The sequence below is a fragment of the Perognathus longimembris genome, chromosome 23 (genome assembly GCF_023159225.1).
Source record: "Perognathus longimembris pacificus isolate PPM17 chromosome 23, ASM2315922v1, whole genome shotgun sequence".
In the NCBI taxonomy this organism is placed as follows: domain Eukaryota; kingdom Metazoa; phylum Chordata; class Mammalia; order Rodentia; family Heteromyidae; genus Perognathus; species Perognathus longimembris.
In genome coordinates, this window is record NC_063183.1 from 17,201,067 (window position 1) to 17,219,647 (window position 18,581).

The 18,581-nt window shown below is 40.0% G+C and overlaps 1 protein-coding gene across 1 annotated transcript in view; it reads right to left on the minus strand.

Moving 5' to 3' along the window:
• Positions 1 to 18,581, minus strand: part of Iqch (IQ motif containing H) — a 135,155-nt gene that overhangs the window by 80,637 nt on the left and 35,937 nt on the right. The window contains exons 11-12 of the mRNA XM_048333123.1: positions 14,499 to 14,582; positions 10,372 to 10,547 (exon numbers count right to left, since the gene is read on the minus strand). Of these exons, the coding sequence (XP_048189080.1) occupies positions 10,372 to 10,547; positions 14,499 to 14,582 (260 nt within the window). The remainder of the gene's footprint in view (positions 1 to 10,371; positions 10,548 to 14,498; positions 14,583 to 18,581) is intronic.

Consider the following 18,581-nt stretch of genomic DNA (forward strand, 5'->3'; position numbering starts at 1 on the left):
CTCAGATACATGTTTGTTGTTTGTTTGCTTTTCAAAAAAAGCAGACTCAGTTACAATTTAGTTTGCTGTTATGATATTTATATATACCACATCCTTGAAATCTGATGCATCTATGAGGATTTTTTTTTTCTGGTCCTGACACTTGAAATCAGGGCCTGGCCATTGTCACAGCTTTATTGAGCAAGGCTAACACAGTATCACTTGAGACACAGCTCTACTTCCAGTGTTTTACTGGTTAATTGGAGATAAGAATGTCACGAACTTTCCTGCCCCAGCTGGCTTTGAACCAGGATCCTCAGATCTCAGCCTCCTGAATAGCTAAGATTATAAGCCACCAGTACCCAGCAATAAAGAAACTTTTAATCTTCCTTCTAAATATGTTCACTAGACAGAGGCTTACTACAATTCGGAGGCTAGCCACAATGAATATATAAAGTTCTAAAATATTTCAGAGGAAAATAATGCCTGAATTCTCATCAGCAAAGATGAAATCAAGGATCAATTTAAATACTGCACATACATTTTAAGTCTTGAAGATTGTTTAATAATAATATGTGTATGCATGAAACTGTACCATTTTAAGGGCTATTTTGCTTTGTATTACGTTTACTGGCCCACAAATTCTACTGGGAAGCAGAGTTGAGCAATCTTCCTTGTTATTTTCAAAGTCCAGCATAAATTAATAATAATGAAAAGAGATCCAGTAACTCAGAGGGAGCTTTCTAAGCCACTAAAGCTTCCTGGGCCTTTTCGCAGACCGTGCTTTTTCCACGAGCCTAGATATTAACAAAAACACTCTAACAAGACTCAAATACTTTAGGGCAATTCAATAAGCTCATAGCTTCTTCCCACTTGTCTCTGCAGAGTATCAGTTGTTGAAAGACTCGATTTAGGCATTCCATGACTTGTGGCATATAACATGATGAGCAAGCAACTGAAATTCTTAGAAGGGCTTCCCCTAAATACAGTCTCTGACAAACTATCTCTTTGTATATGGTTCTTCAGCTTCCCAAGAAGTGAGTAGGGGAGATAATTGGTGATTGGCTCAGAGTAACGGTCAAGAGATGTACTAAAACAGAGGTTAGGAAATGTTAACAGCCAGTTGTCTTGTAATTTTCTTTATTATGAAAACAGATGGCAGATAAATGAGAGAACACCTGCCAGAGTCAGCTCAAAGAGAAAACATTCCTAGCGGCTAATGAATTGCTCCAAATATTTGTGGCCTGTAACTACCTGCTAGAATTACAGAACCACAGCCCTGGTTCAAGGCAAAACCAGAAGCAGTTCCATTCCTGAGCCATTTCACCCCTCTCTCTTGGTTCTTTTCTATCCTCCTCCTCCTAGGGCCCTGTCTGGAGAGCCAAGTACATACATACATAATACACACACACACACACACAATATATGTACACACATATACATATATAATGTATATGGACATATTCCCCATATATTTCTATGTAAACATATATTTATATATTTTCCCTTATTTGTTTATTATGTATTTATTTTTCCCCTCAGAGCTGAGAATATCAGCAATTCTCTGCAATCTGACTCAGAAGGAAAGTTCATTTCCTGGACCTTTCCAAACCTCCTCCTCCTCCTTTTTTTTTTTTCAGGCAAAAACTGACTCGATGTTTTTCAAGGTCCTATGCTAAATGGCTGACTGGCTGATAAGGTATTCAATGTTGATGCAGATTAGCCCAAAGTGTGTGTGTGTGTGTGTGTGTGTGTGTGTGAGAGAGAGAGAGAGAGAGAGAGAGAGAGAGAGAGAGAGAGAGAGAGACAGAAACAGAGAGAGACAGAGAGAGACAGAGAGAGAGATACAGACACAGAGAGACAGAGAGACAGAGAGAGCACACGCTGATCCTGGGTTTGAACTCAGCCTGGGCATTGTCTCTGAGCTTTTCACTCAAGGCTAATATTCTGCCACTTGGGTCACAGCTCCACTTCTGGCTTTTTTGTTGGTTAATTGGAAATAATGGTCTCACAGACTTTCCTGCCCCAGCTGGCTTTGAACCATGTTCCTCAGATCGCAGTATCTTGAGTAGCTAGCATTATAGGTATGAGCCATCAGTACCTGGCCAAAATCATAAATTTTGTTTGTTTGTTTGTTTGTTTGTTTTGCCAGTCCTGATCCTTGGACTCAGGGCCTGAGCACTGTCCCTGGCTTCTTTTTGCTCAAGGCTAGCACTCTGCCACTTGAGCCACAGCGCCACTTCTGGCCATTTTCTGTATATGTGGTGCTGGGGAATCGAACCCAGGGCCTCGTGTATACGAGGCAAGCTTTCTTGCCACTAGGCCATATCCCCAGCCCCAAAATCATAATTTTTAACAATCTGAAATGCCTTAAAGGTAAATATTTTGGAAATTCCCCAAATTTCTGTAAGACCACTAGAAAGAAATATGAAAACTTGCAGGCTTCACGCAGACTCCTTAAATCAACTCAAGTATATGATCTTCATGGTTAATACAAGGTCGACAGAATGTGAAATTTGTGAATGGCACCTTGTCACCATACGTACCTGTTCATGTGAACATATGTCATATACTCCAGGAGGGATTGGTACATTGGCCTTGTCAAAGATCCGTTTACTGCCAGACTTGGAACTATAAAGTTGCACCACCTCAGGCTCCGAGCCCAGGATGGGTACATCTAACATATCAGCCACGGCTAAATCATCTCTGTGGAGAAACCCACCCACGATGTAGGCCTCTTTTCCTCGGATGAGATTTTTTATTCTTTTGATTGCCTTAGGACTATACATCAGGTGAGTGGACAGGCACATGTGATGTTTCTGTGGGAAGATCATATAATGCCTGTTAAGAGAGGTGTCTGTCCTTTTTTTATTCTCTTGTCCACACACCTAATTTATAATGTTGTACATAATAAATACATTATTAATAGCAGGCTGGGTTATGACCTATCCTGTTGTTTAGCAGTTTAAATTGATAAAAGCTGTTGGGGTGAGGTTCCATAATCGCTCACATCTTTAGTGTGTTGGAAATAGGCTCGCTGGGAATAGAACTAATTACTACACATCTGTATTTATTTGATCCACGTGGAATTATCCTTCTGTCAGAAGGAAAAGAGGCTGGCGGCCTTTGGATAATAGTGATTCATCTCAGCAACACTTCTGGCATGGTTTAACACTAACGTGTCTGGAAAGTCAATACCAAAAAAATGGAGAAAATAAAGCCCCCCAGAATTCTTCATTATCCGACTCCGAATCTGGCAACTCTTTGAATGCTTTGGTAAGAAAAAGACACTTGACTTGGGTACCCTCTTGCTGAAATTCTATTGCAAAGTCTAGTTCAGATAACATACCATTTAATTGTGGTTCTCAATGGTTCAAGCCAATAAGTCGGGAGAGAAGACATGAATAGAAGGTATTTGAAAAGTTATACATGACTCGGATTCATGTTCCAATTCAAACTCCTTTTAATTTTGAGTAGTCAGGCCTAGTTCAGCAATGGATGTAACTCTCTCTATTACATAAGTAATTCTATTCATGCCTAAATAGCAGAGGACAGAGCCAGGTGGAAACCAAACAACAAAACTAATATGGCCGTGCTTCTGCTCTCAAGGAATGGGTACACAAGTAAGGATAGGCAATACATAACTAATACGAGGTAGATAAGGGCCACCAGGAGCTACGCAGTGCCTTAGAGGCACAGCATAGAAAGCCATAGGTCATAGGCTGGTAGAGAGAATTGAAAGACCAAGTTATTTGTTTTCCTTATGCTTCACTTTCTTTATCTTTAAAATGAGTATAATAGGACCTACCTTTTAGGGATGTTGTGAGGATTAAATAAAACAACACATATAAATCATTTATAATAATATATGGGGTACAATGAATGTTAGGTAGTACTGGTGTCATGAAAGAAGCTGGGATGGAAATGGGGGTGGAAAGGGCATTCCCCCAGTATAGAACATTAGAACCAAGGCGGTTTACTCCCTTAACTAAAGAGGGTGGCATGGGGCTTTGAAATCAGACAGTTCTGGCTTTGAATCCAGCTCTATTACTTACAAACTGCATGGACTTGGACAAGTGACTTAGTCTCTGTGAGTCCATTTATTTGTTAAATGGGAATAAAAACCACTCATATTTTATTCTAAGGCTAAAATAAGATCATGAATACAAAACAACTACTATGATGTATGGTTGTGGTTCAATAGTTAATAAATAAATGGTAATGATCGTTTTTACAGGGAAAACTTTGTTTTAAAAATAAAGCCAAGTCTGGGAATGTGGCTTCGTGGTAGAGTGCTTACCTAGCATGCATGAAGCCCTGGGTTTGATTCCTCAGTACCACATAAATAGAAAAGGCCAGAAGTGGCACTGTGGCTGAAGTGGTGGAGTTCTAGCATTGAGCAAAAGAAGCTCAGGGATAGTACCCAGGCCCTGATTTCTAGCCCCAGGACTGGCAAAACAAACAAATAAATCCAAGCCAGGTTCCGGTGGCTTATACCTCTAATCCTAGTTACTCAGGAGGCTAGAATCTGAGGACCCCTGTTAGAAGCAAGCCCTAGTAGATAAAATCAGAGAGACTCTTATCTCTGTTTAACTAGCAAAAGCTAAACATAGGGATGTGGCTCATGTGGTAGAGTGCCAGCCTTGAGTAAAAAAGCTAAAGCAAGCGTACCAGGCCCTGAATTCCAGCTCCAATTCTAGTGTGTGTGTGCATACGCATGCACGCACATACACGATTAAAATGTGCAAATAATGCAAAGCATTGCAAATAATGTAAAGCAAAGGTACCAGAGCTTTGAGGGAATTCAAGGGTTTTATAGGCCAGAGGCTACTTCAATGTTTGTGCAAAGCTTTTAATCTGTTAGCATAAAAATGTGGAGAAATGCTGAGTGACTAGCTTGGAGGAATATTCAGTTTTCAGACTGTTGAATAGTATAAAAACTCTGTATAGGGAGAAGAGCGTTAGACTGGGAAGATCCCCTGAATGTCAAGTTTTGCCTGAATTTGTAATTTGCTAGTTGAATTAGCACACTGGACTTTTGTGAACTTCAGTTCCCTGTATTCAAATAAGGAGTTGGGCTAAAGGCCTTTGGTTGCTTTCAGCTCTTGAAATAATACTTGCCAAACAAGAGCTCTTCTGCACTAATTGGTTAATTTGTGTAGAGTTTCTCCTGAGGATGATGGTAATTCCTGAAAACGGATAGTCATGATGGTTGCACAAAAAGGTAAGTATGCTAAATGCCATTCTACTGTACATTTAAAAATGGTTAAGATAGGGGCTGGGAATGTGGCTTAGCGGTAGAGTGCTTGCCTAGCATGCATGAAGCCCTGGGTTCCATTCCTCAGCACTATATAAGCAGAAAAGGTGGGAAGTGGTGCTGTGGCTCAAGTGGTAGAGTTCTAGCCTTGAACAAAAAGAAAGCCACGGACAGTGCTCAGGCCCCAGGACTGGCTAAAAAAAAAAAAAAAAAAAAAAAAGGCTAAGGTAGTAAACTGTATGTTATGTTATATATTTTTTTACCCAATTATAAAGATTTAAAAAAAAAAACCAGCATCCCAAGACCTTACCTGAAAAATGACTAAGATAAAAAAGGGGGCTGGGGATATAGCCTAGTGGCAAGAGTGCCTGCCTCGGATACACGAGGCCCTAGGTTCGATTCCCCAGCACCACATATGCAGAAAACGGCCAGAAGCGGCGCTGTGGCTCAAGTGGCAGAGTGCTAGCCTTGAGCGGGAAGAAGCCAGGGACAGTGCTCAGGCCCTGAGTCCAAGCCCCAGGACTGGCCAAAAAAAAAAAAGATAAAAAAGGGCTGGGAGTATGGTTCACATGTTAGAGTTCTTGCCTGTTAAACAGGAGACCTTAAATTCAAACTCCAGTACTGCCCTCCCTTTTGGCAGCTGTATTTCTGAGCTGCATGTTACTGTTTATATCAGCAAATCCAACACTTAGGAGGTTGAGGTAAGAGGATCATGAGTTTGAGGCCAGCCTGGGATACATAGTCACACTGTATCTCGAAAATATATATATAAACAAGTAAAACATAGGGGGAAAAGGGTATTCTGAGAGTGAAATCAATGTTCCACCCAGGGATGGAGGAACTGTGGTCCATAGGCCCGGTTATATAAGGCCAAGGCCCCCCAAATCATTTGGTCCATGATGGGACAGATACATGTACTGCCATCAGCCATCTGTCTGTATTGATGCCTTGTTTGGCCCTCAAATGATGTGGTAAATATCTAAATGACCCTGGGAAATAGTAAGGTTCCTCACCTCTGCTACCTGATGGCTAGTGGTAGCATCTGCTGGGATTTGTTTCCCATCTGGTTTGTCATTGCCTTCCCTCCCCCCCGCCCCCCCCCCCCCCGCTTATTTCACTACTTTCCCTTTTCCCTAATTATTCCAATAATAATCAGTCATCCAGGTAAACTGACTTCGGTTACAATGTCCAAGGTAACCTGACAAGGTCAAAGCCCTAGCCATGTGGTCCCTCACTTGATCCACACAACATGGTATCCATTCACAAACCCATTAGTACAGCTGACATATCACTGTGGCCACTCCTCCTCCCACCCCCATCTCATGCAGGGAGTGAGAAGAGAAGAAGGTTGGGTGGGTTTATGAGCTATGAAGAAGGACAGCAGATCAAACAACAGAACCGACAAGAGTTCTGAGCACATTTCCAGCCAGGACAGATTCCTGTCTTTTTTAGGTTTGCTTATTTCTATTGGCAAGTTTTCTTTCCAACTCCATATTATAGTGTTCTCTAGGCATGCTTTCATGTTCAGGCAGGATGGTACCATGGTATTATATCTGATATATATTTAATAAAGACGCAAATATGACTGGATGATAGCTGAAGACACATTACCAACCACAGATGTGATATGTTCATTTAGAGAAAAATCACTTCCAGACACCGGAGATCACAGATGACAAAAATCTAAAATGTTCATGATTCCCTTGTGTTAGGATCACATTTATCACCATTGATTTATTTCCTTGGCCTGAGACAAAAGGGAATTGTATAGAGTGTCTTAAAAAAACTTTAAAATGCCCTAAAAGAGACATGATCACTTTTATGGAAGCACATTTACCCTTAAAAATCCAAGCATTGAATAGTAGTGTGGCGAGATATATACAAAAAGATTTTGGCACATTTCAAAAAACATCTCTTCAAAGTCATCCATTTGAATGAAAATCAGCACTGATACAATCTCTCAAACTCATTAAAAAGGAATAAGGAAACAGCTAGACATGAGCAGAAACTGATTTGAAAGTGAGAGTTTAATTTTTGTATTTTAAAAAGTTCATTGCCTATGAGTGATTAATTACTCAATTAATTTAAATTTAAACTTTGAGAATAAGTATTAAGTACTTACAACCTTGTCGACGTGTTCTTGCTCAGCAATAGATCTACTCTCTGACTGGAACTCTGCATTTGAGAGTGCCAACTGCAAGGGTAATTTTCCCAGATAATAGGAATATATATACAGTTGGAGAGGACTTTGGAGTTATCTAATCTATCACCTCATGTTATAGATGAAGAAAAGAAGGACCAGAGAGGTAACAGTACTTTCAGTATTCTAGGGTAGACAGATTTTTAGTTCACACTCTGGCCCTGCTAAGACCTTGGACTAGAAAGTGAAGCTAGGTTTGCCTACCCTTAAAAAGAGAGTGATCTAGCTGGGAATATGGAATGTGGTAGAGGGCTTGCTAGCATGCATGAAGCCCTGGGTTCAGTTCCTCAGCACCATATAAACAGAAAAAGCCAGAAGGGGCGCTGTGGCTTAAGTGGTAGAGTGCTAGCCTTGAGCGAAAAGAAGCCAGGGACAGTGCTTAGGCCCTGAGTTCAAGCCCCAGGACTGGCAAAAAAAAAAAAAAAAAAAAGTGATCATTTCTGTTTTATTTACACAGAGGATCAAATGAGAATATGTGTGCTAAGAATTTCTCACAGTAGTGGTGCTGTGGCTCAAGTGCTAGCCTTGTGCTGAAGAGCTCAGGTACAGCTAGCTCCCAGGCCCAGAGTTCAAGCCCCAGGATGGACAAAAAAAAAAAAAAATTCTCACAGTAATTGTATTCTGCACTCTTGCTCAGCTTTTCCTGCCCATGGCTGGAGCTCTACCACTTGAGACACACCTCTACTTCTGGGTTTTGTTTTGCTAGTTAATAAGTCTCTCAGATTTGTCTGCCCTGGCTGGTCTTGAACCACAATCCTCAAAACTCAGCCTCCTGAGTAGCTAGGATTACATGTAGGCATAGCTTTATATACTATGAAATTTTTTAAGTCTACTTCACTCAATTTCCTCTTTATATATCCCATTTCCTACTCCTTGCCTTTTCAACATCTGTGGACATTTCAGATGTACAATAAACTTCTTTTTGGCAGCTAGCAGGCACGGACTTCTTTCTGGTGAGCAAGACAAATGTAACTGAACATTAATAATAATTATTTCCCTTCCTTGCTTCCTAGTGTCCATAGTAACTCTGCCATCAGGGTTGGGCAATAATCAATTGTCATCAAAGTGATCCTTGTGTTGATAGAGTACACGGAAGCTTCCCAAGAACACGCAAATGACTATGATCTGTTTTCTGTCCTTTCTCTTGCTTCCCCTTCCTCTGCCCTTGCCTTCCTGTGGTCCACTGTCAAAGGTATCAATGAAGCTGGTGCTGGTGGCTTGTGCCTGTAATCCTAGCTACTCAGGAGACTGAGATCCAAGGATCATAGTTTGAATCTAGGCTGGGCAGAAAAGTCCATGCAACTCTTATCTATAAAATGCTAGTCAGAAAAAGTTGGAGGTGGTGGTGTGGTTCAAGTGGTAGGGCACTAGCAGAAAGTTGCTCAGGGACGTTGCTCGGGCCCTAAATTCAAGCTCCAGGACTGGAATTAAAAAAAAAAAAGCAACAACATAGGTACCAATTAAACAGCTGGGTCATCCATTTATGAGCTCTTCCTCTTAAGAGCAATGAATCTGGGTGACAAATTGCTGAGCACACCAAGAAGCAGAAATGCCTTTTTTTGTGTGTATGTTGGCCTGGGGCTTAAACTTGGGGCCTGGGTACTGTATCTGAGTTCTTTTTGCTCAAAGCTAGCACTCTACCACTTTGAGCCACAGGCAACTTCTGGTTTTCTGGAGGTTAATCTGAGATAAGACTCTCCTGGGCTTTCCTGGTGGGCTGGCTTTGAAGCAGGATCCTCAAATCTCAGCCTCCTGAGTAGCTAGGATTACAGGTGTGAGCCACCAGCTCCTGGCTAGAAATGCCTTTTTCTAGGACCCCCTAACGTCATGGTCCCAATATATTTCCCAAAGTTCTCTTGTTCAGGAATAGGTTTCTACTCAGGATACATTTCATTCATTAAAAATCAGTACAGTGGGGCTGGGGATATAGCCTAGTGGCAAGAGTGCCTGCCTCAGATACACGAGGCCCTAGGTTCGATTCCCCAGCACCACATATACAGAAAACGGCCAGAAGCGGCGCTGTGGCTCAAGTGGCAGAGTGCTAGCCTTGAGCGGGAAGAAGCCAGGGACGGTGCTCAAGCCCTGAGTCCAAGGCCCAGGACTGGCAAAAAAAAAAAAAAATCAGTACAGTGAAAAATCTGGCTGGGCGTCAGTGGCTCACGCCTGTAATTTTAGCTACTTAGGAGGTTAAGATCTGAGGCTCATGTTTCAAGGCCAACCTAGACAGAAAAGTCCATGTGACTCTTCTCTCCAATTAACCAGCAAAAAGCTAGAAGTGGAGGTACTAGAGTCTGGTCTTGAGTGGAAAAAGCTAAGCAGGAGTGCAAGGCCCTGAGTTCAAGCCCCAGTACTGGCACAAAAAGAAAGAAAGAGAGAAAAGGAAAGAAGGAAAGGAAAAGGAATGAAAGAAGGGTAAAGAAGATGAAAAGAAAAGAATGGAAAAGAGGGAAAGAAAAACAGAAAAGAAGAAGAGAAGGGATGAGCTGAACTTTGTTTGTTAGGGCCCATGGGGCAAGGTAGGGGTTATAATCAGAAAAATCTGTGTGGAAGTCAGAGAACAGGGCTCTGGCTTGGATTCTGTCCTTAAGGAGCTTTGTGATGGCAACAAAGCCATGCCTTCTCTGCTCTGGAGTCCTCCACACAAAATCAAGATAAAAGGATGACAGATGTTATAAATTCACCTACTTGATAGTATCACTCAATAGATGAAATTAGGCTCCAGTCACAGAGAAACCGGGCAGAAGTAGCTCAACTAAGTCTGAAAGTTAAACCTGGGATATTTATTTCCTTATAGTTCAACTGGTAGTCTAATCAGTAAGGCTGTTAAACTTGCAATAATATTTCACTGATGTGTAGCCGAGCGTTACAAGTTATAAAATTTCCAATTTAATTTTACTGCATCCCTGAAGCCGTAGTAATTAGAAGACAAACTCACTGTGAAGAAGTCTACAGCTTCGGGGGTGATAATTTTGAGCCTGTTCTTCAGGTCATTTCTGTAGTTCACATTCCCGGTTTTGACAGCTGCATGTAGACTCAGGATTTTTTGGTAATAGAGCCTTAACTCATCGTTCATATGAAGGGAGGAGATGTAGATGATATTCACATTGTCATCTAAAAAAAAATCAGCAAGCACAATGTTTAGTACTGACTGAAAGGCAAATGACCCTGTGAACTATGGCCTCTAATTGATATCATGCAGTTTAAAATAAAAAGCATATGATATGCCATACTGAAGTTCATTTAGACTGGCTTTCCACGTATCTTAGCAATCTAACCGGTTTATTTACTTATTCACTCCATTTTAGTCATTTACTTTTTAATTTTAATTAATTTATTTCTTTTTATTTAGTGCCCATACTGGAGCTTTAACTTGGGACCTCAGGCTTTCACTTGGCTTTTTTCTCCTTAAGGCTGTTGCTCTACCACTTGAATCATAGCTCCGGTTCTGGCTTTTGGGTGGCTAACTGGAGGTAAGTATCTCAAAAACGTTCCTGCCTGGGCTGGGCTTTGAGGCTTGATCCTCAGATTTCAGTTTCCTGATTAGCTAGGGTGGTAACTGAGCTATGGTGCTTGGCTAAAGAATTTCTTTTCATTTTTTATTTGTGTATTAATTTATGTAAATTTTGGTGTGTGGGTACTAGGGCTTGAATTCTGAGCTTTATTGCTCTTGCTTACCTTTTTTACTCAAGACTGGTGGTTCACAATGTTAACATTTCTCCAAGAAAAGGAAATACCACCAAGTATACACAGTCATGCCTTGAGAAGGTGAGTTGTGGACAGAGGAATGGTGCACAAATGCCTTCATAACACTTAATGTACATATGTGTAAAGGGAAGTGGAAAACCTGATGAGACGGGCAGGAGAGGGGTCAGTGGGAAGGGGATGGAATGATGGAAGGAATGACTGACTGAAATGCATTCTACACAGAAATGGACCTGTTAAATCTGAACTCCTCCTACAACTATTGGAAGAAAATAATGATACTAAAAATGAAGATGATGAAGGAGGTGTGAGGAGCCATGAAAGTGTACTTCCAAAAAACACGCAACTACCATTAGTATCAGCAAAAATCTCTTATAGATTCAGGAGCAGAAGAAAAAAGAATTCTTTAGGAAGAAATCTCTAGGTTATAAACCATAAGAAACCATATGGATAATTGTATTTTTCTTGCCCATTTCTGGCAAATGACATATATTACTGCGGTATGCAGTATTAGTGTGGTTTCATTATGAAGCTACAAGTATTAACCATTAATTGACAAGACATTATGGAAAGGAGCTATAAGACAATGAAAGCTGCTTTGATTGCTGGTCAGTAGTCTAAATCAGTTACTCTCTAGCTTAACTATCTAGGGATTGAAGAGATTAGCTATTAGAGTCTGTATCTTAAGTCCTGATTTGATAGCCAGCAGCAAGTGACAAGTTTTATCAGTGTCATTGGATTATCTTTATTCCTCCTGAATAACCAGATAATCTACAGTTTTTACTAGAAATTAATGAAACTGAAATGATAATTATTCTTCCACAAAATTGATATTTTTATTTCAGAAGGAAGCACTTCTATCTACAAGCAAGTGTCTTCTATTACTTGCTGGGGTTTAAACTCAGGGCTTCACTCTTGCTAGACAGGTGCACTGCTGGAACTGTGGCTTCAGCCCCTTTATGTTCTTGTTATTTTTGAGATAGGGTCTCACATTTTTGCCCCGGCTAGTCTGGATAGCGTTCCTCCTATGTACACTTCCCAATATAACTATAGTGACAGGTGCGTGCCGCTCAAGGCTAGCACTCTGCCACCTGAGCCACAGCACCCCTTCTGGCCGTTTTCCATATATGTGGTGCTGGGGAATCGAACCAAGAGCTTCATGTGTAGGAGGCAAGTGCTCTTGCCACTAGGCCATATTCCCAGCCCTGGCCTGGAATCTTGATCTTCCTGATAATCACCTCCCATCAACTCCTGCCCAAGTTACTACTTTTTCAAATCTTTACCTCTTTTAAAGTTGCATTGCTATATCACAGAGACAGTATACCAAGTAAAGGCATAATCTCTCAGAAATGTTCATGTTAGCAAAATTTTTCTTAGCAAATGGTACAGACTGAATTACTGGATTATTTAATATAGATGCCTAAAACTTCCAAGTCTTTCCAGTAAGGAGAATCTTGTAAAAATATAACATGTACATATATAATATATACATATTATATGTATACATGTATATATGTATGTGTATATATGTATATATTCTTTGGTGGTGATTTTTCCTATATATATAGAAGGATATATTTAAAAAGCTGAAGAAAAAATTTAATTCACCTGGGTGCTGGTGACTCATCTATATAATCCTAGCTACTCAAGAGACTGAGATTTTGAGGATTGAGGTTCAAAGCCAGCTCAGGCAGAAAAGTCCATGACACTCTTACTTTCAATTAACAAGCCAAAAGCTAGAAGTGGAGCTGTGGCTTAGATGGTAGACCACTAGCCTTGAGCCCAAAAGCTCAGGACAGTGCACAGGCCCTCAGTTCAAGCCCCAATACCAGCACAAACAAACAAACAAAAATCAAATAAATTAGAGCAAAGTCTGCCCTCTGCTGCCCTTCAGTGATCTCCACCTAGTCAGCTTTTAGTTAAAATAGCTCTGTACTAACAAATCAATCTCAAGTCATTAATGTTTTTTGCATTCCTGAAAAACAATATTAGTGCCTAGATAACAGATTAAAGCAATTATAGTATTATTATTTTAGGACACTGTAAATTTCTAGTGCTGATGTATTTTTGTTACCAAATGGCATTTATAAAATAATAATGATGCTGAAATATATATGAATCATGTAAAGTATGTCATTCCAGGGAGCCAACTAAGTTGGCCATTGATAACTTAAAATTCTTTCTTGTTTTGCTTAAATAAAGGCCGAAACAATTATACTTTAACAAAACAAGTTAAATTCTTGTTCAATAACAATAAATTAATTTTTATGTAGTCCTGAGTTTTTGATGTGTTGCTCACAAACAGATTATTAGCCTTTGCAATCTATATTTTAAAGGCTAACTTGAATTCTGACCTTGACATTTTCCTGGACCCAGACCTGACTGTGAACTGACCCAACTAGTTTCAGAACTTGACTTTCCATAAGAAGGTCTACCCATCCAAGCCTGTATTACTAAGAATTTCCTCCACTGGGCACTTCATGATATTCTAATAACTAGATTTTCTGTATTTATTGAAAAGCTTCTTTTAAAAATCTGTCTTCACTTCCCTCTTATTCTTATAATAAAAATGCAATGCTTCATTTCTGATATGATCTACTCATGCCCAGATAGCCTAACAGACTATATTGACACAGATATAAAATTGTGACCTCACTCATTGCAAGACTTCAATAAATCAAGATTTGGGTCTGTAGGAAAGAAATTGCTATCCAGACCTGTAGCATACGGCATTTAGAAAAGTGCCCAAGTCATCAGTTAATGCCAATTTTTATTCATGTAATTTTTAACAAGTTATTTTGAAAAAGAGCTGATATGAAGATGAAAAGTTGCTTTGATTGCTGGTTAACAGGCAAAATCAATTACCCTTTTGGTGTGTGTGTGCTAGTACAGGGGCTTTGCACTCAGTGCCTGGGCACTGCCCCTTAGCTTTTCTGGCTCAAGGCTGCGGCTCCACCAATTGAGCCACAACTCCATTTCTGAATTTTTGCTGGTTAATTGGTTAATTGGAGTCCCAGAGATTGGGTTGGCTTCACACTGTGATCCTTAGATCTTAACTATCTATGTAGCTAGGATAACAGGCATGAGCCACCAGTGCCTGGCCCAAATCAGTTCCTCTATAACTTAACTCTTCTAAGAATTAAAGAGACTAGCCATCCAAATACCTACTTGACTTTACTGTAATTCTATTACCTCAAACAAAAGATTCAATCACTCCTAAATTCTTATTGGTGGATTCTTCTTTAAGAAAAATTCAAAATCCTTGTCAAAGGGGAAGAAAAGAACTAGTAAAAAAGAAATATTTGATCAATACCCACTGGTAAAAATTGTAAAGAGCCATTTTTGTAAAAAGAACTGTACCTTTGATGTCACACAGCCTCCCCAGCTGCATGTTCTGAAGTATGGCAAAATCAGCAATGCAGTCTCGCACCGTCTCATGATACCCTGCCAGGCAAAGTCCAGAGAGAGCAAGTCAACAGAGCACGATGGCACAGGAGAATATCGAAATGTCACAGCCCACATGTTCTCCACAGCATCTTGTAGAGACAATACAAATCCCAAGAATGAGGTGCTTCTTGGGGGATTAAGTACGATTCTGCAAGATGTGCCCAGTGTAGATTCAGTAGCAACACAGCTCCTAAGAATCTGTGTCACACACACACACACACACACACACACACACACACACACACACACAGAAGATTTCTGACCCGGAGCTTGAGTGTTTATAATGGCAGGTAAGAACATTATGCTCTGGCTGGAATAAATGTTTGCATTTCAATTTGTGCATCCTATGTACCACTTTGAAAATAGATTCCAAAAAGCTAAGAAAAAGCATGAGGCCTTGAGTTCAAGCCCCAGTACTGGCATTTAAAAAAAAAGGAGTATACATAGTTTCAGTGCACCAGGAGAAAAAAAAGTCCTAATATCTAATATACAACATAAGTAGGGTTAAATATTATGTATTATTAGTAGAGATTGTAACAATAAATATACCTGGTTAAAAAAAGAATGTGTCTTAATATTTGGTTTATAAGAATACACATATTTCACATAAATCCATTCTTATTTTCAGGAATTTCTACTTAAGGAATTTTCATATCAAAGAAATAGACTCCTATTCTCAAATGTGTGTGTGTGTGTGTGTGTGTGTGTGTGTGTGTGTGTGTGTATGCACAGGCCAATACTGGAACTTTAATTCAGAACCAGAGTACTGTTCCTTAGGGGTTTTTTTGCTTATGGCTGTCACTCTATCACTTGAGCCACAGCTTCATTTACAGCTTTTTGGTGATTAACTGGAGACAAGAATTTTGTGAACTTTCCTGCCCAGGTTGGCTTTGAACTTCTATCCTTAGATCTCAGCCTCCTGAGTAGTCAGGATTACAGGCATAACCCACTAGTGCCCAGGTTATTTTGGCTTTTTAACTTACATGACATTTTCTAAAAGTATACCAGAATTGTTCTATACTAACATACAGATCTCACACAAATTTATTACCAACTGTTATAAAGCGGTATTTAAGGAATTCTCATATCAAAAAATTAGGCTTCTGCTCTCAGTCAAGACAACTTTTAACCTCCAAAAAGCAATAAAAGTTAAAATAAATTACTTCATCTATACTCAGAAAGTCCTGTGGTTTGCCCTCATTTCTACTGGAAACAGAACAGAAAGAAAACACATGCGGACTACTAATGTCAAAAAAAATCCAGGAATGAGGGCTGGGGATATAGCCTAGTGGCAAGAGTGCCTGTCTCGGATACATGAGGCCCTAGGTTCGATTCCCCAGCACCACATATACAGAAAACGGCCAGAAGCGGCGCTGTGGCTCAAGTGGCAGAGTGCTAGCCTTGAGCGGGAAGAAGCCAGGGACAGTGCTCAGGCCCTGAGTCCAAGGCCCACGACTGGCCAAAAAAAAAAAAAAAAAATCCAGGAATGAACTAACATCAGAAACATTTTCTGTTGATGCTTCAAATCTAAAAAAAAAAAAAAAAGGTGGGGGGGACCCAAGCATAAACTTTAAAAGCAATGCGTGCATATCCACAAGCAGGTAGAACTGCTTATATGCAATTCAGCAATTGAAGTGCAACTTTCTTTCTTTTTCTTTTTTTGTTTTTGGTAATAAAATTGCTTTTCACATTTTGAAGAGATGCTTCAATGCCTCCTTGTGGTTACTGAGCCCAAGTTCAACTGCTGGAGATAATGTGATTTTATGGATTACATCGTCAAAATGCGACACAGATTTCCTTTTTTTTTTTTTTTTTTTTTTTTTTTAGCACAAAGGAAAACTATAGCAATTCAAGCAATAGGGCTTCAGACCAAATGTACTCTGATTGGCTCTTTGCTTTGATGTCAGTGTTTAAACACTAGATGATGTCTGGAAATTAGATGACTTTACAATTCATCTAAGTCTCTCTTTGTTTTAAGTATATGACTCAAGAATTAAGGAGACAGATGGATTAAAGGGATATTTAAATTATTAGAAATTATAGAGAAAAATTATTAATTTCTCAATACTTGAGAGAGCTATTCCATATAAAAAGCTAACAGTCAGGTACAATTTCAATGCTGTCTTTATATATGATTGCAATATTATCACTTTTAAGATAAGTCTATGTTCAGATAAGTGCTTTCAAAGATGCATTGTGAGAATGCAAAGAATTTTTCTTTTTGCCAGTCCTGGGGCGTGGACTCAGGGCCTGAGCACTGTCCCTGGCTTCTTTATGCTCAAGGCTAGCACTCTACCACTTGAGCCACAGCACCACTTCTGGCTTTTTCTATATATGTGGTGCTGAGGAATTGAACCCAGGGCTTCATGTATATGAGGCAAGCACTCTACCACTAGGCCATATTCCCAGCCCAATAATGTATTTTTTTAAGGGCCTAAAGTACAACTAAAGGCCTGAGAGCATGCATTAAAAAAATAAAGCTAGTATAAGATGTCTCATTAATATGATGTCCAATTTGAAATACAAAAGATGTTCGATCACTTTGTAGCTGTATATGCAGACTGTGAGTAAAGTAAGTCCATGCTTTATTCAAGTGCCTGAGGCTAGTTTCTCAACAAATTATACAATACCTGTTACTGCTGATCGTAGATGTATATTAACTGTATCTGCAGAATTATGACATAGTTGGTTACTCAGCCCAACCAGTACACTCATCTTATAGAATTGCATGGGAAAAAGCTTAGAACATTGTTATAGTGGAAAATATTTTGAAAATATGAATGTAAAGTATTTTGATCTTATGAGGTAGGTGAATTTCCAAAGCATGCAGTGACAATTCTGTGATGAGAAATGTAATTTACAAAAACATGGCTACTTCAAGAGTCAATCCAGGAAGTGTTGAAAGACCTATCCTGCTAAACATGCAAAGGTCAGGTCAGATCAGATTCTCGTCCAGAATCACATAAATCTATACATTACCATCTAGCTCAGACACTGCATATTTAGTGCTTATGACCAATTTAATTAAGTAAAAGGCAAGACAAGACCCTCTAAGCAGAAGGAATTCTTTTGACTTTTAATTTTCCAGTTTGCTGTGGTAGGAAAAATATTAGCCCTCCAAAGATGCCCATGTTCGAATCTCCAGAAACAGTAAATATGTTAGGCTACCTTACAAAGGGGAAATAGACTTGTCAGTGAAACTAAAGTTATTGATCATTTGACTTGAAAATAAGGACACTGTCCTGAATGACCTGGCCAAGCCTGTTATAATTATAAAAGTCCTTGGAGCTGGGGATATGGCCTAGTGGCAAGAGTGCCTGCCTCGTATACATGAGGCCCTGGGTTCGATTCCCCAGCACCACATATACAGAAAACGGCCAGAAGTGGCGCTGTGGCTCAAGTGGCAGAGTGCTAGCCTTGAGCAAAAAGAAGCCAGGGACAGTGCTCAGGCCCTGAGTCCAAGCCCCAGGACTGGCCAAAAATAAAATAAAATAAATTTATAAAAGTCCTTAAAAGTAGAAGAGTTGCTAAGTGCTGGTGGCTCAAGCCTGTCAGCCTAGCTACTGAGGAGGCTGTGATCTGAGCATCTCAGTTCAAAGCCAGCACGGGCAGGAAAGTCTGTGAGACTTATCTCCAATTAACCACCCATAAGCTAGAAGTAGAATTGGTAGAGTGCCAACCTTCAGTTATAGCAGACATGGCTCACAGGCCCTCACCACCATCCTGATTGCCCAACCACCCTTTTCTGACACAGAAAAAAGGAAAAAGTCCAAGTCTCCTTCACCAGACATTCCAAACAACAATCCATTTTATTTAAATCAAACTGCAGTGGCTATGCTGGAGAAGCTCAGATGGGGTCTCTCTTGCAACCTCTTAGTATCCTCTCTTGCTGTCTAGAAGCTTTTGCTTTAGCACTTGCATAAGTAACAAAAGGCCCTCATGTAACCATAATGTCTAGATGACAGGGCTCCAGACCACTGCAAGATGCCCATGTGT